Genomic DNA, 25,643 nt, shown 5'->3' with positions numbered 1-25,643 from the left:
AGGTAGATAAATCTCCAGGCCCTGATAATCTTCATCCCAAAATACTTAATGAAGTAGCCCTGGAAATAGTAGGTCCATTGGTGGTTATTTTCCAAAATTCTTTGGACTCTGGAATAGTTCCTACAGATTGGAGGGTAGCTAATGTAAGCCCACTATTCAAAAAGGGAGGCAGAGGGAAAACAGGGAACTATCAACCAGTGAGCCTAACGTTGGTACTGGGGAAGTTGCAAGAGTCTATAATCAAGGATTTCATAACTTGGCATTTGGAAGGCAGTGGTATAATCAGAAAAGTCAGAATGGATTTACAAAAAGGAAATTATGCTTGATGAATCTATTGGAATTTTTTGAAGATGTAACTAGTAGAGTTGACCAAGGAGAAACAATAGATGTGGTTTATTTAGACTTTCAGAAGGCTTTCAACAAGGTCTCACATAACAGACTAGCACATGGGATTGGAGGTAATGTCTTGAGATGGATCGAAAGTTGGTTAGCAGATAGGAAGCAAAGAGTTGGCATAAATGGGTCTTTTTCTGATTGGCAGTCAGTGACTAGTGGGGTTCCTCAGTGCTAGGACCTCACTGTTCACATTATACATTAATTATTTGGAAGAGGGAACTGAATGTATTATCTCCAAATTTGCAGATGATACATAAGAACATAAGAACATAAGAAATAGGAGCAGGAGTAGGCCATCTAGCCCCTCGAGTCTGCCCCGCCATTCAATAAGATCATGGCTGATCTGACGTGGATCAGTACCACTTACCCGCCTGATCCCCATAACCCTTAATTCCCTTACCGATCAGGAATCCATCCATCCGCGCTTTAAACATATTCAGCGAGGTAGCCTCCACCACCTCAGTGGGCAGAGAATTCCAGAGATTCACCACCCTCTGGGAGAAGAAGTTCCTCCTCAACTCTGTCTTAAACCGACCCCCCTTTATTTTGAGGCTGTGTCCTCTAGTTTTAACTTCCTTACTAAGTGGAAAGAATCTCTCCGCCTCCACCCTATCCAGCCCCCGCATTATCTTATAAGTCTCCATAAGATCCCCCCTCATCCTTCTAAACTCCAACGAGTACAAACCCAATCTCCTCAGCCTCTCCTCATAATCCAAACCCCTCATCTCCGGTATCAACCTGGTGAACCTTCTCTGCACTCCCTCCAATGCCAATATATCCTTCCTCATATAAGGGGACCAACACTGCACACAGTATTCCAGCTGCGGCCTCACCAATGCCCTGTACAGGTGCATCAAGACATCCCTGCTTTTATATTCTATCCCCCTCGCAATATAGGCCAACATCCCATTTGCCTTCTTGATCACCTGTTGTACCTGCAGACTGGGCTTTTGCGTCTCATGCACAAGGACCCCCAGGTCCCTTTGCACGGTAGCATGTTTTAATTTGTTTCCATTGAGATAGTAATCCCATTTGTTATTATTATTTCCTCCAAAGTGTATAACCTCGCATTTATCAACGTTATACTCCATTTGCCATATCCTCGCCCACTCACTCAGCCTGTCCAAATCTCTCTGCAGATCTTCTCCGTCCTCCACATGATTCACTTTTCCACTTATCTTTGTGTCGTCTGCAAACTTCGTTACCCTACACTCCGTCCCCTCCTCCAGATCATCTATATAAATGGTAAACAGTTGCGGCCCGAGTACCGATCCCTGCGGCACGCCACTAGTTACCTTCCTCCAACCGGAAAAACACCCATTTATTCCGACTCTTTGCTTCCTGTCGGATAGCCAGTCCCCAATCCACTTTAACACACTACCCCCAACTCCGTGTGCCCTAATCTTCTTCAGCAGCCTTTTATGGGGCACCTTATCAAACGCCTTTTGGAAATCCAAAAACACCGCATCCACCGGTTCTCCTCCATCAACCGCCCTCGTCACATCTTCATAAAAATCCGACATGTTCGTCAAGCACGACTTTCCCCTCATGAATCCATGCTGCGTCTGATTGATCGAACCATTTCTATCCAGATGCCCTGCTATCTCCTCTTTAATAATGGATTCCAGCATTTTCCCTACTACAGACGTTAAGCTGACCGGCCTATAGTTACCCGCCTTTTGTCTCCTTCCTTTTTTAAACAGCGGCGTAACATTAGCCGTTTTCCAATCAACCGGCACTACCCCAGAATGCAACGAGTTTTGATAAATAATCACTAACGCATCCACTATTACCTCTGATAAAGTTGGATGGGAGGGTGAGCTGTGAGGAGGATGCAGAGAGGCTTCAACGGGATTTGGACAGGCTGAGTGTGTGGGCATCTGCATGGCAGATGCAGTATAATGTGGATAAATGTGAGGTTATCCAAATTGGTAGCAATAATAGGAAGACAGATTATTATTTGAATGCGTGTAAATTGAGAGAGGTGGATACTCAATGAGACCTTGGAATCCTCATGCATTAATCGCTGAAAGTAAGCGCAGAGGTACAGCAGGCAGTAAAGAAGGCAAATGTTATGTTGGCCTTCATAGCAAGATGATTTGAGTATAGGGATAGGGATGTTTTGCTGCAATTGTACAGGGCTTGGTGAGGCCACACCTGGAGTATTGTGTGCTGTTTTGGTGTCCTTATCTGAGGAAAGATGTCCTTGCTATAGAGGGAGTACAGCGAAGGTTTACCAGGCTGATTCCTGGGATGGCAGGTCTGTCATATGAGGAGAGATTGAGTCAGTGAGGGTTATATTCACTGGAGTTTAGAAGAGTGAGAGGGGATCTCAAAGAAACTTATAAAATTCTAACAGGGTTAGACAGGGTAGATTCTGAAAGAATGTTCCCAATGGTGGGGTGGTCCAGAACTAGGGGTCATAGTTTGAGGATAAGGAGTAAACCTTTTAGAACTGAGGTGAGGAGAAATTTCTTCACCCAGAGGGTATGGATGTGTTAAATTCACTTCCTTGGAATGTAGTTGAGGCCAAAATGTCGAATATCAATTAGAAATTAGATACAGCTCTTGGGGCTAAAGGGATCAACGGATATGGGAGGGGTATCAGGATATTGCATTCGATGATCAGTCATGAGCAGGCTCGAAGAGCTGAATGGCCGACTCCTGCTTCTTGTTTCTACATTGTTTGAAGTCCCCACCAAAATGGACTGAACCATCTGGCTTCATAATTGGCACCACAGGTGCTACCCATTCCGCAAATTGGACAAGTTTTATTACATCTTCTCATCCCAATCTTTTAATTTCTATTTCCACTTCCTCTCTTTAAAGCAAATGGAACCGGGTGGGCCTTGCAAAATTATGGAACTGCATCCAGATCAACATGTCACTTCAGCTCCTTTTATTGTTCCCATCCCTTCTCAAAAAACCTCCTGGTATTTTAGCAGGACTTCATTCAAACAGACGTTCTCCAACTGGAAAATGTTTACCCAATCCAATTCATTTTCTCTCAGCCAGTTTCGCCCCATTAAGCTCAACCCTGAGCCCTCCACTACCATTAATGGTAACCTAACCAGTTGCTTTTTGTAAGAAACAGGAACAAAGGACATACCCACAACTCTCAGTAGTTCCCCTGTATGAGTCCTCAGTCTTGCCAAAATCTTGATTAAGGAAAAGCGTTGGAGTCCAGTGCAAATTTTGCTGAACACTTCTTCCCCGACGACAGATACGGCCGCACCTGTGTCGACCTCCATTAATACTGGCTGTCCATTTAGTCTCAAGGTTATTTTAATAGTTTCCGATGTGGTCATTGTTATGCAGTTTAATTGATCCTCATCAGATGTGGGTGGGGCTTCCAGGGTGTGTATTCTGCTGGTCATCAGCCTACGTGTCATTTTGACTTTCTTTTGCTGCTCTGACTCCGAATCCCAGCAACAGTTACAATGACTTGCCAGGCGGGATTCTGCAGGGATTGTTGTCTGTCTGGTCCAAACTTGGCCTTGTTTTGGGTGATCCTCCAGGAAGACTTGGGTTTACTAGCTTCTGGATCCTTCCTGAGGGAGGCGATATAATTTCCTGCCCCCAAGTTGTGGTTCCCTAACTCAGTTGCACTGGTGTGGGCGTCCACTTCCATCGTATGCCCCACTTGCTGCATTTTCTAACGACAAAGTCAGTTGTAGTGCTCATTTACAGTCCAGTTGGTATTTTTGGATAGTCACATTATTTATCCTGCATACTTGCTGGTCTCTTAACATCTCATTTATCGTCAATGTGAATTAGCAAGCTTCTGCCAGATGTCTCAACATTGTTAAGAAATGCGTGACAAACTCCCCATCTCCCGGATTGCCGAGTAAAACCAGTACCTTCTCAGGATCAGAGGTGGCTTAGCATCACAATATTCTTTCACTAGGTCTGCCAATTCCTGGAACGTTTTGGTATCTGGGGCCTCCGGGAAAGTTAAACTGCACACAGCGGAAAATAACGACGGTCCAAAAACAGTCAGAAGAATGACCTGTTGCTTTTAATCTGAAACTATGTCATTAGCCCTAAACAAAAATGCATTTGTTCTCCATATTGGGCCCAATCGTCCACAGCAAAGTCAAAAGAGTCCAGTTTTCCACACAGAGGCGGGATGCCTGACAATGGCTCATCCCCAATGTGTCACAGCTGTTAGTGAGCAAGTTCCTTCAGGTCATTCTTTTTTCCTTGTCACCATTAAAATAAATCAGAGGAGGCCGGTATCCCTTGACCAGATTCCCATTTATTTACAAGCTCTATTTACGTGCATAGAGTATTACAAGCTTTGAGTCAGCATTCAGAGTGCCAGGAGACCTGACACTCCGAGAAACATAGAAACATAGAAAAACTACAGCTCAAAACAGGCCCTTCGGCCCCACAAGTTGTGCCGAACATATCCCTACCTTCTAGACCTACCTATAACCCTTCATCCTATTAAGTACCATGTACTCATCCATGAGTCTCTTAAAAGACCCTATTGAGTTTGCCTCCACCACCACTGACGGCAGCCGATTCCACTCGCCCACCACCGTCTGTGTGAAAAACTTCCCCCCAACATTTCCCCTGTACCTACCCCCCAGCACCTTAAACCTGTGTCCTCTCGTAGCAGCCATTTCCACCCTGGGAAAAAGCCTCTGAGAGTCCACCCGATCTATGCCTCTCAACATCTTATATACCTCTATTAGGTCTCCTCTCATCCTACATCTCTCCAAGGAGAAAAGACCGAGCTCCCTCAGCCTCTCCTCATAAGGCATGCCACTCAATCCAGGCAACATCCTTGCAAATCTCCTCTGCACCCTTTCAATCTTTTCCACATCCTTCCTGTAATGAGGCAACCAGAACTGAGCACATTACTCCAAGTGGGGTCTGACGAGGGTCTTATATAGCTGCATCATTATCCCCGGACTCCTAAACTCAATCCCTAGATTGATAAAGGCCAGCACACCATACACCTTCTTAACCACCTCCTCCACCTGCGGGGCCGATTTTAGAGTCCTATGGACCCAGACCCCAAGGTCCTTCTGATCCTCTACAGTACTAAGAGTCTTTCCCTTTATATTGTACTCCTTCATCCCATTTGACCTGCCAAAATGGACCACTACGCAGTTATCTGGGTTGAAGTCCATCTGACACTTCTCCGCCCAGTCTTGCATCCTATCAATGTCCCTCTGTAACTTCTGACATCCCTCCAGACTATCCACAACCCCACCAACCTTCGTGTCATCGGCAAACTTACCAACACATCCCTCCACTTCCTCATCCAGGTCATTTATGAAAATGACAAACACCAAGGGTCCCAGAACAGATTCCTGGGGCACATCACTGGTGACCAACCTCCATTGAGAAAAAGACCCATCTATGCCCACTCTGCCTCCTTTGGGCAAGGCAGTTCTGGATCCACAGGGCAGCAGCCCCTTTGATCCCATGCCCTCTCACTTTTTCTAGAAGTCTTGCATGGGGGACCTTGTCGAACGCCTTGCTAAAATCCATATAAACCACATCTACCGCTTTCCCTTCGTCAATGCGTTTCGTCACATTTTCGAAGAACTCCACCAGGCTCGTAAGGCACGATCCGCCTTTGGCAAAGCCATGCTGCGTATTCTTGAGCATACTAAACCTCTCTAAATGCTCATAAATCTTGTCCCTCAGGATCTTCTCCATCAGCTTACCAACCACTGAGGTTAGGCTCACCGGTCAGTAATTTCCTGGGCTATCCCTATTCCCCTTCTTGAAAATAGGAACCACATCCGCAATCCTCCAATCCTCCGGCAGCTCTCCCGTCTCCATCGACGACGCAAAGATCATCGCCAGAGGCTCTGCAATCTCTTCCCTCGCCTCCCACAGTAACCTGGGGTACATCCCATCCGGACCCGACGACTTATCTATCTTGATGTCATTCAAAGATTCCAGCACAACCTCTTTCTTAAAGTCCACATACTCAATCTTTTCAGTCCACCGCAAGCCCGCAGTACATCCACCCAGGTCCTTCTCCTCTGTGAAAACCGAGGCAAAATACTCATGAAGCACCTCTGCCATTTCTACTGGTTCCGTACAGACTTCCCTGCCTTCACCTTTTATAGGCCCTATTCCTTCACTTCTCATCCTCTTACTCTTCACACATGCCAAGGCCTTCTCGTGACCCCTTCTGGCTCTCCTAATTTCCTTCTGGCATTGATCGCGAGGGGGATAGAATATAAAAGCAGAGAAGTCTTGCTGCATCTATACAAGGCATTGGTGAGGCCGCAGCTGGAATACTGTGTGCAGTTTTGGTCCCCTTACTTGCGAAAGGATATACTGGCCTTGGAGGGAGTGCAGAGAAGGTTCACCAGGTTGATACCGGAGATGAGGGGTGTAGATTATGAGGAGAGATTGAGCAGATTAGATTTGTACTCGTTGGAGTTTAGAAGGCTGAGGGGTGATCTTATAGAGGCATATAAGATAATGAAGGGGCTGGATAGGGTAGAAGTGGAGAGATTCTTTCCACTTAGAAAGGAAACCAGAACTAGAGGGCACAGCCTCAAAATAAAGGGGGGTCAGTTTAGGACAGAGTTGAGGAGGAACTTCTTCTCTCAGAGGGTGGTGAATCTCTGGAATTCTCTGCCCACTGAAGTGGTGGAGGCTACCTCGTTGAATATGTTTAAGTCACGGATAGATGGATTTCTGATCGGTAGGGGAATTAAGGGTTATGGGGAGCAGGCGGGTAAGTGGAACTGATCCACTTCAGAGTGTGTATAGATGGGTCTTTTTCTAATTGGAGGTTGGTCACCAGTGGTGTGCCCCAGGGATCTATTCTGGGACCCTTGCTGTTTGTCATTTTCATAAATGACCTGGATGAGGAAGTGGAGGAATGGGTTGGTAAGTTTGCCGACGACACGAATGTTGGTGGGATTGTGGATAGTCTGGAGGGATGCCAGAAGTTACAGAGGGACATAGATAGGATGCAAGACTGGGCGGAGAAGTGGCAGATGGACTTCAACCCAGATAAATGCGTAGTGGTCCATTTTGGCAGGTCAAATGGGATGAAGGAGTACAATATAAAGGGAAAGACTCTTAGTACTGTAGAGGATCAGAAGGACCTTGGGGTCCGGGTCCATAGGACTCTAAAATCGGCCCCGCAGGTGGAGGAGGTGGTTAAGAAGGCGTATGGTGTGCTGGCCTTTGTCAATCGAGGGATTGAGTTTTGGAGTCCGGGGATAATGATGCAGCTATATAAGACCCTCGTCAGACCCCACTTGGAGTACTGTGCTCAGTTCTGGTCGCCTCATTACAGGAAGGATGTGGAAAAGATTGAAAGGGTGCAGAGGAGATTTACAAGGATGTTGCTTGGATTGAGTGGCATGCCTTATGAGGGTAGGCTGAGGGAGCTCGGTCTTTTCTCCTTGGAGAGATGTAGGATGAGAGGAGACCTAATAGAGGTATATAAGATGTTGAGAGGCATAGATCAGGTGGACTCTCAGAGGCTTTTTCCCAGGGTGGAAATGGCTGCTATGAGAGGACACAGTTTTAAGGTGCTGGGGTGTAGGTACAAGGGAAATGTTCGGGGTAAGTTTTTCACACAGTGGAATCGGCTGCCGTCAGTGGTGGTGGAGGCAAATTCAATAGGGTCTTTTAAGAGACTCCTGGATGAGTACATGGTACTTAATAGGATGGAGGGTTATAGGTAGGCCTAAAAGGTAGGGATATGTTCGGCACAACTTGTGGGGCCGACGGGCCTGTTTTGTGCTGTAGTTTTCTATGTTTCTATGTTTCTATCAGCCATGATCTTATTGAATGGCTGGGCAGGCTCGAGGGGCTAGATGGCCTACTCCTGCTCCTATTTCTTATGTTCTTATGTTCTTCCTTAGTCCCTTCCTACAAGCTGTATACTCATCTAGATCCCTATTTTCGCCAAGCTCTCTGAACCTTTTGTATGCTTTCCTTTTCTTCTTGACTAGGTCCCGCACAGCTTTCGTGCACCACCTACCACATCCTCCCTGTCTGCTCGGAACGTTGTCCTGTAGAACTCTAGACAGAGATTCCTTGAAAAACTGCCACCTCTCTTCAGTACATTTCCCCGAGAATACCTCCTTCCAATTTACTCCTCTAATTTGCTGCCTTATGTCTTCATATTTCCCCTTACTCCATATAAACGCTTTCCCAGCTTGCCTGATCCTCTCTTTTTCCAATGCAAGCATAAAGGAGATAGAGTTATGATCGCTATCCCCAAGATGCTCTCCCACTGAGAGATCTGACACCTGTCCAGGTTCATTGGTCAGTATCAGATCAAGTACAGCCTCTCCTCTTGTAGGCTTGTCCACATACTGTGTCAGGAAACCCTCCTGCACACACCTAACAAATTCCTCCCCATCCAATCCCCTTACCCTAGGGATATTCCAATCCATGTTTGGGGAATTAAAGTCTCCCATCACAACAACTCTGCTATTACTGCATCTCTCCAGGATCTGTTTCCCTATCTGCTCCTCCACCTCCCTGTTACTATTGGGCGGCCTATAGAAAACAAAGTGATCGACCCCTTCCCACTCTGAACTTCCACCCACAGAGACTCGGTGGACAATCCCTCCACAGCATACACCTTCTCTACAGCTGTGACACTATCCCTGATCAGCAGTGCCACTCCACCCCCTCTCTTGCCTCCCTCCCTGTCCTTCCTGAAACATCGGAATCCCGGCACCTGGAGTACCCAGTCCTGTCCCTGAGACATCCAAGTCTCCGTAATGGCCACAACATCACACTTCCAGGCATCGATCCACGCTCTGAGCTCATCCCCTTTATTCACTATACTCCTGGCATTAAAATAAACACATCTCAATCCTTTGGTCTGAGCTCTCCCCTTCTCTATCCCCCATCCATCCTCCCTCTTGCACCGTCTAGAACCCTTCTCTGTTTGTGAGCTAACTTCCTCGCTCCCAGTCACCTCGTCTCGAACCCCTCCCCCCAACCTATCTAGTTTAAACTCTCCCCAGTAGCCTTAGCCAACCTTCCCGCCAGGATATTGGTCCCCCTGGGATTCAAGTGCCACCCGTTTTTTGTGTACAGGTCACACCTGCCCCTAAAGATGTCCCAATGGTCCAGGAACCTGAATCCCTGCCCCCTGCACCAGTCCCTCAGCCACACATTCATCCTCCACCTCACTCCATTCCTGTCCTCACCTTCCCGTGGCACAGGCAGCAATCCTGAGATTACTACCTTTGCTTTCCTCCTTCTCAGCTGTCTCCCTAATTCCCTATACTCTCTTTTCATGACCCCTTCCCTCTTCCTTCCCACATCAGCGGTACCAATATGTACCGCCACCTCTGGCTCCCCTCCCTCCCACCTCAGGATTTCTGGGACTCGACCAGCGACATCCTGGATCCCGGCCCCTGGGAGACAGACCACCATCCGAGACTCCCGCCTGCCTCTGCAAAAACGCCTGTCCGACCCCCTTACTATCGAGTCCCCGATTAACACTGCCTTCCTCCTCCTTTCCTTAGCCCTCTGAGTTACAGGGCCGGACTCCACTCTGGAGACACTGCCACTGCTGCTTCCCCCAGATGGGCTGTCCCCCCCAGCAGTACTCAGGCAGGAGTACTTGTTATGTAGGGGCAAATCCACCGGGGTGCTCTCAATCACCCGAGCTTTACCCTTCCTGGCCGTCACCCACTTGGCCTCCACCCATGGCCCTGGTGTGACCACCTGATGATAGCTCTTGTCTATCACCTCCTCATTCTCCCTGAACAGCCTAGGATCCCCGAGCTGCAGTTCCAGTTCCCTAACATGGTCCCTCAGGAACCGTAGCTCGACACAGATGTGGATATCCGGGAGGCCAGGTGCCTCCAGGACCTCCCACATCCGACTCTGGGAACAACACACTGGCTTCACACTCATATTTGACCCTTTTTACCAAGGTACACAGAGAAAAGTAAATAAGAATTAAAAACTAAGAATTAAAACTCACCCCTGCACGCCCTGTCCCCCGAAGCCCTGTGAGCCAAAGCCCTTACAGCTCACACTCTGCTTCCCACTCACTCCACTGCCTGTTACCGCTCTACACTGTGGCCTCCCTTTTAAACCTCCCACGCACTTAAAAAAGACACACTTTTCCAACATACCCCGCGGCCCACTTCCGCTAAAATTTTAAAGTTACTTAAGGTTAAAGTTAAAGTAATTTTACCACACACAAAGCCCGTGAAAAACTTTAAAAAGTCAGTCGCTCACCTCACACACTGGAACCTCCTCTCTGCTTGTTCCACGAACAAAGATACAATTATATATACAACAAAGGCTCCCTGATTGGACCAGCAATAAAGAACTCTGTCAGAGAGTTCATATTCTAAGGAACCAACCCTAATGGCCTCATTGAAGCTATTGTAGATTAGCACATGGAAGTGTGATATTGCTGCCATCACAGAAACATGGCTGAAGGAAGGGCAGGACTGGCAACTCAACATACAGGGGTATAGGATTTAGGATGAGACAGAGGCGGGTGTTAAAAGGGAGGTGGTGTAGCACTATTAACTAAGGAGTCCATTACTACAATAAGGGGCAATGATATCTTGGAAGGATCTTCAAATGAGGCTTTGAGGGTAAAACCTTGTGGGTAAAATTGTTAAGAGGGCAGCCACATTCACAGGAGTGTATTATAGACGCCCAAAGAGTTAGCGAGAACTAGAAGAGCAAATATGTAGACAGTTCACAGAGATGTGTAAGAGTAATAATCAGGATAATAATACGAGGAGATTTCAACTTTTCCAACATAAATTGGGATTGCCCTCGTGTTCAGGGTTTAGAGGGGGTGGATTTCTTGAAATGTATTGTAGGTGGAGAAAGAACAACTACAACCATGATTTTAACAACAATAATGCAATATTGGCTGAGAGTTAAGCATATTGGAATTTTTGGTCAATTTGTAATTAAAAACAGATGCAGGCCGCAGACTGGTCTGGGTGCAATGTGCTGACCAAATATGAAAAGTTGTTTTGCAGAAACTTGATTTTATGGCAGTGCACCGAGATTTATGGGTTAATCCATCTGTGAATATGTATCAACTTGTGGATAGCTGACAAATTACACAGGTCGGGTCGTGTATGCTTTATTTAACTCAGTATCTACTTTTACATGTCGATACTATGAACTGGGTAGACAGGCATTTACCAGAGATATTGGAAAGAGGCCAAAGAATGTGAGAGATTTTATTAATTATGGCAACTGGCATCTGATAAGTTGGGAATTGGGAGAGGAAAAGATACAACAATCTCGACACAAGATTGATGATTGAATGTTACAGTTTCTTTCTATGCTATTTGAAAAGTGATTGGATAGATTATTAATAATTAAGGGTGCCTTAAAAATAGTGAAAATATGCATATTTATTGCTTTATTAAATATTATTTATTTATTGCTTTATTAAATATTCAAACTAACAAAGCAATCGCTTCCTTTGGAGAGCACAATGTAATTTGAATTATTGTCAGATACACTGAAGGAAAAGATGTCTTTGGCCCAATTTTCCCCAAAAATGGCTCAAGTGTCAACGGCGAGAAAACCGGCGCGATCTGCGCGACCTGTCCAGGAGACCAGGAGTGATTCTCACCAGGCTCGTGCTGAGCACAAGAGTTGGAAGATCCCAGGAACCAGGAGAATCCGGCATTGAATGGGCTAAGCATTTTAAATGCTCCTTTAAGTATGCTAATTGGCCTTGTGCCATTTCTGGGTGAAATCCAGTTTGTGCCAGCAGAAAGGGACTGGGACGATTGCAATCCATTTGAAGCCGGGTGCAAAACCTATTTTTAGCCCCTCTTGCAGTTTTCTGGGATTGGCATAATCTGCGCCAGGTGGGGGGAGGGCAGAAAATCTCCCCCTTTTTTGTTTCATTTCTCTGTCTAGTTAAAGGAACAACATTTTTCACTGTATTCCACCTACCTGGGTTCACCCTGTCCAGATCCACATATAAACGTAACATCACTGACCCCAGTAAGTACCCAAAGGCGGGCCCAAAGACGGAAATGGCAAATAGGATTGCTGGAGAAGGGAAGGGAAAAAACAAAATTTAATAGCCTGTGAAGAAATATCATACGCTCCCAATATCATTGTAATATACTGTTAAACAGGCTGTGGGGGCTGTATGTGTGTGCACATGTGTTTTGTGCGTATGGGTTGGTGTAATGAATTTAATTAAACTGAGGATAGTTGGATTGCAATATTTAAATCATCAAAGGGGTTTGGTGCAAGAGTAAACATTTGCAAAGAACAAAGAACAATACAGCACAGGAACAGGCCTTTCGGCCCTCCAAGCCTGCATTGATCATGTGTTCCTAACTGGACCATCCGTTTGGATCCCTCTATTCCCAGTCTGTTCATGTGGCTATCTAGATAAGTCTTAAATGATCCTAGTGTGTCTGCCTCAACCACCTTGCTTGGTAGTGCATTCCAGGCCCCCACCACCCTCTGTGTAAAAAACGACCCCCGCATATCCGTATTGAACCTTGCCCCCCTCACCTTGAACTTGTGACCCCTTGTGTTTGTCATTTCTGACCTGGGAAAAAGCTTCCAACTGTTCACCCTATCTATGCCCTTCATAATTTTATAAACTTCTATTAGGTCGCCCCTCAACCTCCGTCTTTCCAGGGAGAACAACCCGAGTTTACTCAATCTCACCTCATAGCTAATACCCTCCATACCAGGCAACATCCTGGTAAACCTTTTCTGCACTCTCTCTAACGCCTCAACGTCCTTCTGGTAGTGTGGCGACCAGAACTGGACGCAGTATTCCAAATGTGGCCTAACCAACGTTCTATATAACTGCATCATCATATGCCAATTTTTATACTCTATGCCCCGTCCAATAAAGGCAAGCATGCCATATTCCTTCTTCACCACCTTCTCCACCTGTGCTGCCACCTTTAAGGATCTGTGGACTTGCACACCCAGATCCCTCTGTGTGTCTATACTCCTGATGGTTCTGCCATTTATTGTATAGCTCCCCCCTGCATTAGATCTACCAAAATGCATCACTTCGCATTTATCTGGATTAAATTCCATCTGCCATTTCTCCGCCCAATGTTCCAGCCTATCTATATCCTGCTGTATTCTCTGACAATGTTCATCACTATCTGCAACTCCAGCAATCTTTGTGTCATCCGCAAACTTACTAATCAGACCAGCTACATCTTCTTCCAAATTATTTATATACATCACAAATAGCAGAGGTCCCAGTACAGAGCCCTGCAGAACACCACTAGTCACAGACCTCCAATCAGAAAAAGACCCCTCCACTCTGTCTTCTATGGCCAAGCCAGTTCTGTACCCATCTAGCTAGTTCACCTTTGATCCCATGAGATTTAACCTTTTGCACCAGCCTGCCATGTGGGACCTTGTCAAATGCTTTACTAAAATCCATGTAGACGACATCCACGGCCCTTCCCTCGTACAACAAATTTGGCTGCTGTTGTTTTCTCCTGAAAGATCATTCCCCTCAATAATATCCAAAGCAGTACATGTGTTTCTCAGGGGAATGACCACAAGAGATTCCTGCACTGCCTGCTTAGGCCTCTTGCTCTGTCTGGTGGTCACCCATTCCCTTCCTGCCTGGGGAATCTTAGCCTGTGTTGTGGCTATCTCTCTATACGTGCTATCCATGATAGTCTGCCTCGCGGAAGCTCCACAGTGTCCCCTGCTGCTGCTCCAGCTTTGAAGCTCAAGTTTCCAGGAGCTGCAGCTGGAGACACTTCCTGCACATATGCTGGCTCCGGGCACAGGAAATGTTCCCGGCTTCCCACATGGAGCACACCATGGCTTGTTGCTCTCCTGCAATGACTTAACCCTTTCAACTAAACCTTTGGAAAATGCTTTATATCAGATTATATCCAATTCTCTTGGGCCCTTCTTTCTTGGTCCTCGTTATTACCTAATATAACCCTTACAAACTATAAGCCACTAAATTTTGAACAGATCTAGCAACTGAAGACTGGGCATCCATGAGGTGCTGTGGCAATCAACAGCAGCAGAACTGTACTCCAACACAATCTGCAACCTCATAGCACAGCATATCCCCCACTCAATCTTTTGCAGCAAACCAGGATATCAACCCTGGTTCAATGGAAAGTGCAGGAGGGCATGCCAGGAGCAGCACCAGGCATACCTAAAATGAGGTGTCAACCTGGTGAAGCTACCAAACAGGACTACTTGCATGCCAAACAGCATAGAAAACAAGTGATAGACAGAGCTAAGTGATCCCACAACCAACGAATCAGATCTAAGCTCTGTAGTCGTGCCACATCCAGTCGTGAATGGTGGTGGACAATTAAACAACTCACTGGAGGCCAATTTGACTCACTCCACGTGATATCAAGAAACGGTTGAAGGCACTAGATACTGGAAAGCAATGGGCCCTGATCACATTCCGGCAATAGTACTGAAGACTTGTGCTCCAGAACTTGCCGCTCCCCCAGCCAAGCTCTTCCAGTACAGTTACAGCACTGGCATCTATCAGACAATGTGGAAAATGTCCAGGTATGTCCAGTACACAAAAAGCTGAACAAATCCAACCCGGCCAATTATCGCCCCATCAGTTTACTCTCGATCATCAGTAATGTGATGGAAGGGGTCATCAACGATGCTATCAAGCAGCACCTGCTCAGTTATAACCTGCTCAGTGACACACTGTTTGGGTTTCGCCAGGGTGTCTCAGCTCCTGACCTCATTACAGCCTCAGTTCAAACATGGACAAAAGAGCTGATTTCCAGAGGTGAGGTAAGAGTGACAGCCCTTGACATCAAGGCCGCATTTGACTGAGTGTGGCATCAAGAAGCCCGAGCAAAACTGGAATCAAAGGGTATCAGGGGGCAAACCCTCTGCTGGCTTGAGTCAAACCTGGCACATAGGAACATGGTTGTGGTTGGGTGGGGAGGGTGGGGTGGTCAGTCATCTCAGCTCCAGGAGATCTCTGCAGGAGTCCCTCAGGGTAGTGTCCTAGGCCCAACCATCTTCAGCTACTTCAGCAATGACCTTCTCTCTGTCATAAGGTCAGAATGGGGATGTTCACCAATGGCTGCAAAGTGTTCAGCACTCTTCATGACTCCTCAGAATGAAGTGGAGATGCCGGCGTTGGACTGGGGTAAACACAGTAAGAAGTCTCACAACACCAGGTTAAAGTCCAACAGGTTTATTTGGTAGCAAACGCCACTAGCTTTCGGAGCGCTGCTCCTTTGTCAGGTGAGTGGGAGATCTGCTCATAAACAGCAAACAGGGCATATAAAGACACAAACTCAATTTACAGAATAATGAATAATGATTGGAATGCGAGTCTTCACAGCTAATCAAGTCTTAAAGGTACAGACAATGTGAGTGGAGAGAACATTAGCACAGGTTAAAGAGATGTGTATTGTCTCCAGACAGGACAGCCAGTGAGACTTTGCAAGTCTAGGCAAGTTGTGGGAGTTACAGATAGTGTGACATGAACCCAAGATCCTGGTTGAAGCCGTCCTCATGTGTGCGGAACCTGGCTATCTGTCTCTGCTCAGCGACTCTGTGCTGTCGTGTGTTGTGAAGGCCGCCTTGGAGAATGCTTACCCGAATATCAGAGGCCGAATGCCCGTGACCGCTGAAGTGCTCCCCAACAGGAAGAGAACAGTCTTGCCTCGTGATTGTCGAGCGGTGTTCATTCATCCGTTGTCGTAGCGTCTGCATGGTTTCGCCAATGTACCATGCCTCGGGACATCCTTTCCTGCAGCGTATCAGGTTGACAATGTTGGCCGAGTTGCAACAGTATGTACCGTGTACCTGGTGGATGGTGTTCTCACGTGAGATGATGGCATCCGTGTCGATGATCCGGCATGTCTTGCAGCGGTTGCTGTGGCAGGATTGTGTGGTGTCGTGGTCACTGTTCTCCTGAAGGCTCGGTAGTTAGCTGCAGACAATGGCCTGTTTGAGGTTGTGCGGTTGTTTGAAGGCAAGAGGTGGGGGTGTGGGGGTGTCCTTGGTGAGATGTTCGTCTTCATCGATGACATGTTAAAGACTCCGGAGGGGATGTCGTAGCTTCTCCGCTCCGGGGAAGTACTGGACGACGAAGGGTACTCTGTCCACTGTGTCCCGTGTTTGTCTTCTGAGGAGGTTGGTGCGGTTTTTCGCTGTGGCACGTCGGAACTGTCGATCGATGAGTCGAGTGCCATATCCTGTTCTTATGAGGCCATCTTTCAGCGTCTGGAGGTGTCTGTTGCGATCCGCAGAAGACAAACACGGGACACGGTGGACAGCGTATCCTTCGTCGTCCAGTACTTCCCCGGAGCGGAGAAGCTACGGCATCTCCTCCGGAGCCTTCAACATGTCATTGATGAAGACGAACATCTCGCCAAGGCCATCCCCACACCCCCACTTCTTGCCTTCAAACAACCGCACAACCTCAAACAGACCATTGTCCGCAGCAAACTACCCAGCCTTCAGGAGAACAGTGACCACGACACCACAGAACCCTGCCACAGCAACCGCTGCAAGACATGCCGGATGAATGAACACCGCTCGACAATCACCAGGCAAGACTGTTCTCTTCCTGTTGGGGAGCACTTCAGCGGTCACGGGCATTTGGCCTCTGATATTCGGGTAAGCATTTTCCAAGGCAGCCTTCACAACACACGACAGCGCAGAGTCGCTGAGCAGAGGCTGATAGCCAAGTTCCGCACAAATGAGGATGGCCTCAACCGGGATCTTGGGTTCATGTCACACTACCTGTAACTCCCATAACTTGCCTGGACTTGCAAAGTCTCACTGGCTGTCCTATCTGGAGACATTACACATCTCGTTAACCTGTGCTAATGCTCTCTCCACTCACATTGTCTGTACCTTTAAGTCCAAAGATGTGCGGGTTAGGTTGATTGGCTATGCTAAAAATTGCCCCTTCGTGTCCTGAGATGCGTAGGTTAGAGGGATTAGTGGGTAAATATATGGGGGTAGGGCCTGGGTGGGATTGTGGTCGGTGCAGACTCGATGGGCAGAATGGCCTCTTTCTGTACTGTAGGGTTTCTATGATTCTATGACTTGATTAGCTGTAAAGACTCGCATTCCAATCATTATTCATTGTTCTGTAAATTGAGTTTGTGTCTTTATATGCCCTGTTTGCTGTTTATGAGCAGATCTCCCACTCACCTGACAAAGGAGCAGCACTCCAAAAGCTAGTGGCGTTTGCTACCAAATAAACCTGTTAGACTTTAACCTGGTGTTGTGAGACTTCTTACTGTCCTCAGAATGAAGCGGTCCATGTTCAAATGCAACAAGATCTGGACAATATACAGGCTTGGGCTGATAAGTGGCAAGTTACCTTCGTGCCACACAAATGCCAGGCAATGATCATCACCAATGAGAGACACTCTAACCACCGCCCTTTGACATTCAATGGTATTATCATCACTGAATCCCCCATTGCCAAAATCTTTGGGGTTACCATTGACCAGAAACTCAACTGGACTTGCCACATAAATAGAATGGCTGCAATGCTCCAATGGGAGTCTGAGGCCAGGAAAGTTTCGGAGTATCTCACCTCCTGACTGCCCAAAGCCTGTCCACCATCTACACAGTACAAGTCAGGAGTGTGATGGCATACATGCCTGGATGGGTGCAGTTCTAACAATCAACAAGCTTGACACCATTGAGGACAAAGCAGCCAGCTTGATTGGCAGCATATCCACAAACACCAACTCCCTCCACCACTCAGTAGCAGCAGTGTGTGTTATCACAAGATGCACTGCAGAAATTCACCAAAGTTCCTTGGAGAGCACCTTCCATGCCCACAAGTGCTTCCATCTCGGACAACACAGCAGACACAGCAGAAATATAGGAACACCACTACCTACAAGTACCCCTCCAAGCCACTCACCATCCCGACTTGGAAATATATTGCATTTCCTTCGCAGTTGCTGGGTCAGAATCCTAGAATTACCTCCCTAATGCCATTGTGGGTCAACCCACAGCATGTGGATTGCAGCGTTTCAAGGCTGCAATCCACACTACCACCTTCTCAAGGGCAAGTGCGGATGGAAAATAAACCTGGTCAGCCAGCGGCATCCGTTGCATGAATGAATTAAAAAAACAAAAAGACCTCTGAAACTATGCGATAAAAGTATTACAACGAGCGGGAGATGAGCTGGTTTCTGCCTATAAGTCCTGGGCCATTGTGGTGATTTTTATTTGTAAAGGTTTCCTCGTGTAGGTGGCTAGTCTGGCCTTCAAATCTTTGAACCTCAGGAGTTGTATGCCCGAATTGGAGCACTTATAAGTCTGTTCTCCTACATCGGAGACAGCGGCTCCAGTGTCCACCTCCATCTTCAAGGAATGGCCATTCACCAGTCATTCTACTATTATTGGGTCAACTTTTATAATTACAAAATGATTCAGTTGCAGTCCCCATCTCTGGAAGAGGGGATACCTGCATGGTACCCTCAGGTACCAGCCTCAGCTTTCTTCCTAGGCAGCACATGTTTTACCTGTTCTTGAAACATAGCCGTGGCTATCCCTTTGACAGTGCTTGTAATAATCCATCAAAGAACAAAGAACAATACAGCACAAGAAACAGGCCCTTCGGCCCTCCAAGCTGTGCCACTCCTTGGTCCAACTAGATCAATCGTTTGTATCCCTCCATTCCCAGGCTGCTCATGTGACTATCCAGGTAAATCTTAAACGATGTCAGCATGTTTGCCTCCACCACCCTACTTGGCAGCGCATTCCAGGCCCCCACCACCCTCTGTGCAAAAAACATCGCCCTAATATCTGAGTTATACTTCACCCCTCTCACCTTGAGCCCGTGACCCCTTGTGATCGTCACTTCTGATCTGGGAAAAAGCTTCCCACCGTTCACCCTATCTATCCCCTTCATAATCTTGTACACCTCTATTAGATCTCCCCTCATTCTCCGTCTTTCCAGGTAGAACAACCCCAGTCTACCCAATCTCTCCTCATAGCTAAGACCCTCCATACCAGGCAACATCCTGGTAAACCTTCTCTGCACCCTCTCTAACGCATCCACGTCCTTCTGGTAGTGCGGCGACCAGAACTGGACGCAGTACTCCAAATGTGGCCTAACCAGCGTTCTATACAGCTGCATCATCAGACTTCAGCTTTTATACTCTATACCCCGTCCTATAAAGGCAAGCATACCATATGCCTTCTTCACCACCTTCTCCACCTGTGTTGCCACCTTCAAGGATTTGTGGACTTGCACACCTAGGTCCCTCTGTGTTTCTATACTCTTGATGGCTCTGCCATTTATTGTATAACTCCTCCCTACATTATTTCTTCCAAAATGCATCACTTCACATTTATCTGGATTAAATTCCATCTGCCACCTCTCCGCCCAATTTTCCAGCCTATCTATATCCTGCTGTATTGCCCGACAAAGCTCATCGCTATCCGAAAGTCCAGCCATCTTCGTGTCATCCGCAAACTTGCTGATAACACCAGTTACACCTTCTTCCAAATCATTTATAGATCACAAATAGCAGAGGTCCCAGTACAGAGCCCTGAGGACATTTCCACTCCATCTGACGAAGGAGCAGCGCTCCGAATGCTTATGGTATTTGCTACCAAATAAACCTGTTGGACTTTAACCTGGTGTTGTGAGACTTCTTACTGTGTTCACCCCAGTCCAACGCCGGCATCTCCACATCATGAACACCACTGGTCACAGACCTCCAGCCGGAAAAAGACCCTTCGACCGCTCCCCTCTGTCTCTTATGGCCAGTAAGAGTTTTAACAACACCAGGTTAAAGTCCAACAGGTTTATTTGGTAGCAAATACCATATGGTGTAGTTCCTTTGTCTCGTCTGCTTGGCAGAGTTTCGCAGCTGGTCTGCGTCCTGAGCGCAAGTTGAGAATATGGATTCTATCTTGGTTTCCAGGCTGCGGCATTTGCTGTAGAGCTGGTGTATGAGGTGGTTGAGGAGGGTGAGAGAGGTGCGACGGCAAAATCTCTCAGCGTAGTCTGTGTCCTTTCGGTATCTTGTCTGCTTTCTTGCATGTTTGTAGAAACTTGATGTCTGTGTCGATATGCGCGATCTTCTTGGAGATCCTCTCCACTTGGAGCCGGCAGTTTGCGGTGTCGATGGTAGTCATGATGTGGAGATGCTGGCGTTGGACTGGGGTAAACACAGTAAGAGTTTTAACAACACTCACCAAAAGGACCACGGATCACGAACCCACTCAGGTCAACCTATAACACAGGCTACACTGACAGACTTTGCCATCGCACCTCTCTCACACTCCTCAACCACCTCATACACCAGCTCTACAGCAAATGCCGCAGCCTGGAAACCAAGATAGAATCCATATTCTCAACTTGCGCTCAGGACGCAGACCAGCTGCGAAACTCTGCCAAGCAGACGAGACAAAGGAACTACACCATATGGTATTTGCTACCAAATAAACCTGTTGGACATTAACCTGGTGTTGTTAAAGCTCTTACTGTGTTTACCCAGTCCACAGCATCTCCACATCATGACTCCTATGGCCAAGCCAGTTCTCCACCCATCTAGCCACTTCTCCTTGTATCCCATGAGCCTTAACCAACCAACCTGCCATGTGGGACTTTGTCAAATGCCTGACTGAAATCCATATAGACGACATCCACGGCCCTTCCTTCGTCAATCGTTTTTGTCACTTCCTCAAAAAACTCCACCATATTTGTAAGGCACGACCTCCCTCTTACAAAACCATGCTGTCTGTCACTAATGAGATTGTTCCGTTCTAAATGCACATACATCCTGTCTCTAAGAATCCTCTCCAACAACTTCCCTACCACGGACGTCAAGCTCACTGGCTTATAATTTCCTGGGTTATCCCTGCTACCCTTCTTAAACAACGGGACCACATTCGCTATCCTCTAATCCTCAAGAACCTCACCTGTGTCCAAAGAAGCGACAAAGATTTCCATCAGAGGCCCAGCAATTACATCTCTCGTCTCCCTGAGCAGTCGAGGATAGATGCCATCAGGCCCTGGGACTTTGTCAGTTTTAATGTTCCCGAAAAAACCTAACACTTCCTCCCTTGTAATGGAGATTTTCTCTAACGGGTCAACACCTCCCTCCGAGACACTCCCGGTTAACACGTCCCTCTCCTTCGTGAATACCGATGCAAAGTATTAATTTAGGATCTCCCCTATTCCCTTGGGTTCTAAGCATAATTCCCCTCCTTTGTCCCTGAGAGGTCCGATTTTCTCCCTGACAACTCTTTTGTTGCTAACGTATGAATAGAATGCCTTAGGATTCTCCTTAATCCTGCCTGCCAAGAACATCTCGTGACCTCTTTTTGCCCTTCTAACTCCCCGTTTGAGTTCTTTCCTACTCTTTCTGTATTCCTCCAGAGCTCCATCTGTTTTCAGTTGCCTGGACTTAACGTACGCCTCCCTTTTCATTTTAATCAGATCCTCAATTTCCCTGGTTATCCACTGGCACCTACACCTCTCTGGTGTTTATTATATCATAGAAATCATAGAAACCCTACAGTACAGAAAGAGGCCATTCGGCCCATCAAGTCTGCACTGACCACAATCCCACCTAGGCCCTACCCCCATATCCCTACATGTTTACCCACTAATCCCTCTAACCTACGCATCTCAGGACACTAAGGGCAATTTTTAGCATGGCCAATCAACCTAACCTGCACATCTTTGGACTGTGGGAGGAAACCGGAGCACCCGGAGGAAACCCACGCAGACACGAGGAGAATGTGCAAACTCCACACCGACAGTGACCCAAGCCGGGAATCGAACCCAGGTCCCTGGAGCTGTGAAGCATCAGTGCTAACCACTGTGCTCCCGTGCCGCCCATAGACCCGCTATCTACGCTGTCTCCTTTTTATCCCTGAGCTCTACCCACAAAGCTTCATTCGATGCACCCTCCAAGGTATCATCTCTCCTTCCTGCAGTAACTGACTCCTTAACTAATAATGCAATGCCCCCTCTTCTTTTACCCCCTCCCCGTCTCACCTGACGATTCTATATCCCCGATTGTTGAGCTGCCAATCCTGGCACTATAACCATGCTAAATGGGATAGACTTTGAGCAGATCTAGCAACTCAAGACTGGGCATCCATGAAGTACTGTGTGCCATCAACAGCAGCAGAATTGTACTTCAGCACAATCTGCAACCTCACGACCCACCATATCCCCCCTCAACCATTAGCATCAAGCCAGGGGATCAACCATGGTTCAATGGAAAGTGCAGGAGTGCATGCAAGGAACAGCACCAGACATACCTAAAAATGAGGTGTAAACCTGATAAAGCTACCAAACAGGACGACTTGCATGCCAAACAGCGTAAACAACAAGTGATAGAGCTAAGCGATCCCACATCAACGGATCAGATCTAAGTTCTAGTCCTGCCACATTCAGTATTGAATGGTGGTGGCAATTAAACAACTCACTGGAGGAGGCAGCTCCACAAATACAAGACATTGGTAAGGTCACACTTGGAATACTGTGTGCAATTCTGGTCACCCTATTATAGAAAGGATATTATTAAACTAGAAAGAGTGCAGACAAAAATTACTAGGATGCTACTGGGACTTGATGGATTGAGTTATAAGGAGAGGCTGAATAGACTGGGACTTTTTTCTCTGGAGCGTAGGAGGCTGAGGGGTGACCTTATAGAGGTCTATAAAATAATGAGGGGCATAGACAAAGTAGATAGTCAATATCTTTTCCCAAAGGTAGGGGAGTCTAAAACTAGAGGGCATAGGTTTAAGGTGAGAGGGGAGAGTGTCCAGAGGGGCAATTTTTTCACACAGAGGGTGGTGAGTGTCTGGAACAAGCTGCCAGAGGTAGTAGTAGAGGCGGGTACAATTTTATCTTTTAAAAAACATTTAGATAGTTACATGGGTATAGAGGGATATGGGCCAAATGTGGGCAATTGGGATTAGCTTAGGGGTTTAAAAAAAAAAGGCGGCATGGACAAGTTGGGCCGAAGGGCCTGTTTCCAATCTGTAAACCTCTATGACTCTATGATAGAGGAGTCCAGCACATCAGTGCAAAAGGTAAGGCTGAAGTATTTGCAGCAATGTTCAGCCAGAAGTGCGAAGTGGACGATCCATCTCGGCCTCCTCCAGTGATCCTCTACATCACAGACACCAGTCTCCAGCCAATTCGATTTACTCCATGTGATATCAAGAAATGGTTGGAGGTACTGAACATTGCAAAGGCAATGGGCCCTGATAACATTCCAGCAATATTACTGAAAACTTGTGCTCCAGAACTTGCCGCTCCCCTCGCTAAGCTCTTCCAGTGCAGTAATAACACTGTCATCTATCCGAAAATGTGGAAAATTACCTGTACACAAAAAGCAGGACAAATCCAACCCAGCCAACTACTGCCAAATCAGTCTACTCTTGATCATCAATAAAGTGATGGAAGGGGTCATCAACAATGCTATCAAGCAGCACCTGCTCAGTAATAACCTGCCCTGTTTGGTTTTCGCTCGGGTCACTCAGCCCCTGACCTCATTAGAGCCTTGGTTCAAACATAGCTGAATTCCAGAGGTGAGGTGAGATGACAGCCCTTGACATCAAGGCATTCGACTGAGTGTAGCATCAAGCTGCCCTAGCAAATCTGGAATCAATGGGTATCAGGGGGCAAATTCACCGCTGGTTGGAGAGTCATTACCTGGCATATAGAAAGGTGGTTGTGGTTGTGGAGGGTCAGGCATCTCAGCTCCAGGACATCTCCGCAGGAGTCCCTCAGGATAGTGTCCTAGGCACAACCATCTTCAGCTGCTTCATCAATGACCTTCCCTCAGTCATAAGGTCAGAAGTGGGGATTTTTATCGATGATTGCACAATGTTCAGCACCATTCATGACTCTTCAGAAACTGAAGCAGTCCATGTTCAAATGCAACAAGATCTGGATAATATCCAGGCTTGGGCAGACGAGGACAAGTAACATTCAAGCCACACAAATGCCACGCAATGACCATCGCCAATAAGGGACACTCTAATCACCGCCCCGTGACATTCAATGGTGTTACCATCACTGAATCTCTCACTGTCAACATCCTTGGGGTTACCATTGACTAGAAACTCAACTGGACTTGCCACATAAACACAGTGGCTACAAGAGTAGGCCAGAGGCTAGGAATACTGTGGCAAGTAACTCACCTCCTGGCTCCCCAAAGCCTGTCCATCATCTACAAGGCATAAGTCAGGAGTGTGATGGAATATTCCCCACTTGTCTGGATGGGTGCAGCTCCAAAAACACTCCAAAAGAAGCTTGACGCCATCCAGGACAAAGCAGCTCACTTAACTAGCACCACATCCAAAACCATCCACTCTCTCCACCACCGGTGTGAAGTAACAGCAGTGTACTATCTATAAGATGCACTGCAGCAATTCACCAAAGATCCTGAGACAGCACCTTCCAAAACCACGACCACTTCCATCTATAAGGACAAGGGTAGCAGACACATGGGAATACCACCACCTGCAAGTTCCCCTCCAAACAACTCAGCATCCTGACTTGAAATATATCACTATTCCTTTGCAGTTGCTGGGTCAAAATCCTGGAATTCCTTCCCTAACAGGTCAACCCACAACACGTGGACTGCAGCGATTCAAGAAGGCAGCTCACCACCACCTTCTCAAGGGCAAGTAGGGATGGACAATAAATGCTTGCCAGCCACTGACACTCGTCTCACAAATGAATAAAAGAAAAATGTCTACTGCACTGACCTCATCTATTCTCTTGGTCACCTCTTCAAAAAACTCTATCAAATTTGTTATACACGATTTCCCATGCACAAAGCCATGCTGACTATCCCGAATCAATCCTTGCCTTTCCAAATGCATCCAGACCCTCTCTCTCAGAATCCCCACTGACAGTAGATTTACTCGTCTGTGGATTCCTGGCTTTTCCCTGCTGCCTTTCTTCTACAATGGCACAACATTTGCCTTCCTCCCGTCTTCCAGCACTTCGCCTGTGGCTGACGATGACACAAATATCTCCTCAACTTTCCTTGCTTCCCTGGAATACACTTGATAAGTTCCTGGGAATTTTTCTACCTTTATGCTTTTTAAGAACTCCAACACCTCCTCTTCTGTAATGTGGATGCTTTTCAAGACATCACTATTTACTTCCTCGAGTTCCCAGCTTCCATGTCTATCTCCACGGTAAATACTGATGAGAAATATTCATTTAGGATCTCATCTATCTCCTGTGGCTCCCTCATTGGTTTTAAAGGAGCCTTATTTTCTCCCCAGTTACTCTTATGCCCTTCATATACATGCAG

At 46.9% G+C, this 25,643-nt stretch overlaps 1 protein-coding gene across 4 annotated transcripts in view; it reads right to left on the bottom strand.

Annotated features, from left to right (window-relative positions):
- The window catches only part of LOC144491451 (solute carrier organic anion transporter family member 2A1-like), a 450,593-nt gene that overhangs the window by 277,286 nt on the left and 147,664 nt on the right, over positions 1–25,643 (bottom strand). For all 4 annotated transcript variants that reach the window (XM_078209279.1, XM_078209280.1, XM_078209282.1 and 1 more), the window contains exon 5: positions 12,310–12,408. In XM_078209279.1, coding sequence (XP_078065405.1) covers positions 12,310–12,408 — 99 coding nt within the window. The remainder of the gene's footprint in view (positions 1–12,309; positions 12,409–25,643) is intronic.

Source organism: Mustelus asterias, chromosome 3, assembly GCF_964213995.1.
Source record: "Mustelus asterias chromosome 3, sMusAst1.hap1.1, whole genome shotgun sequence".
Lineage (NCBI taxonomy): Eukaryota > Metazoa > Chordata > Chondrichthyes > Carcharhiniformes > Triakidae > Mustelus > Mustelus asterias.
This window is presented reverse-complemented; position numbering and strand designations above follow the sequence as displayed.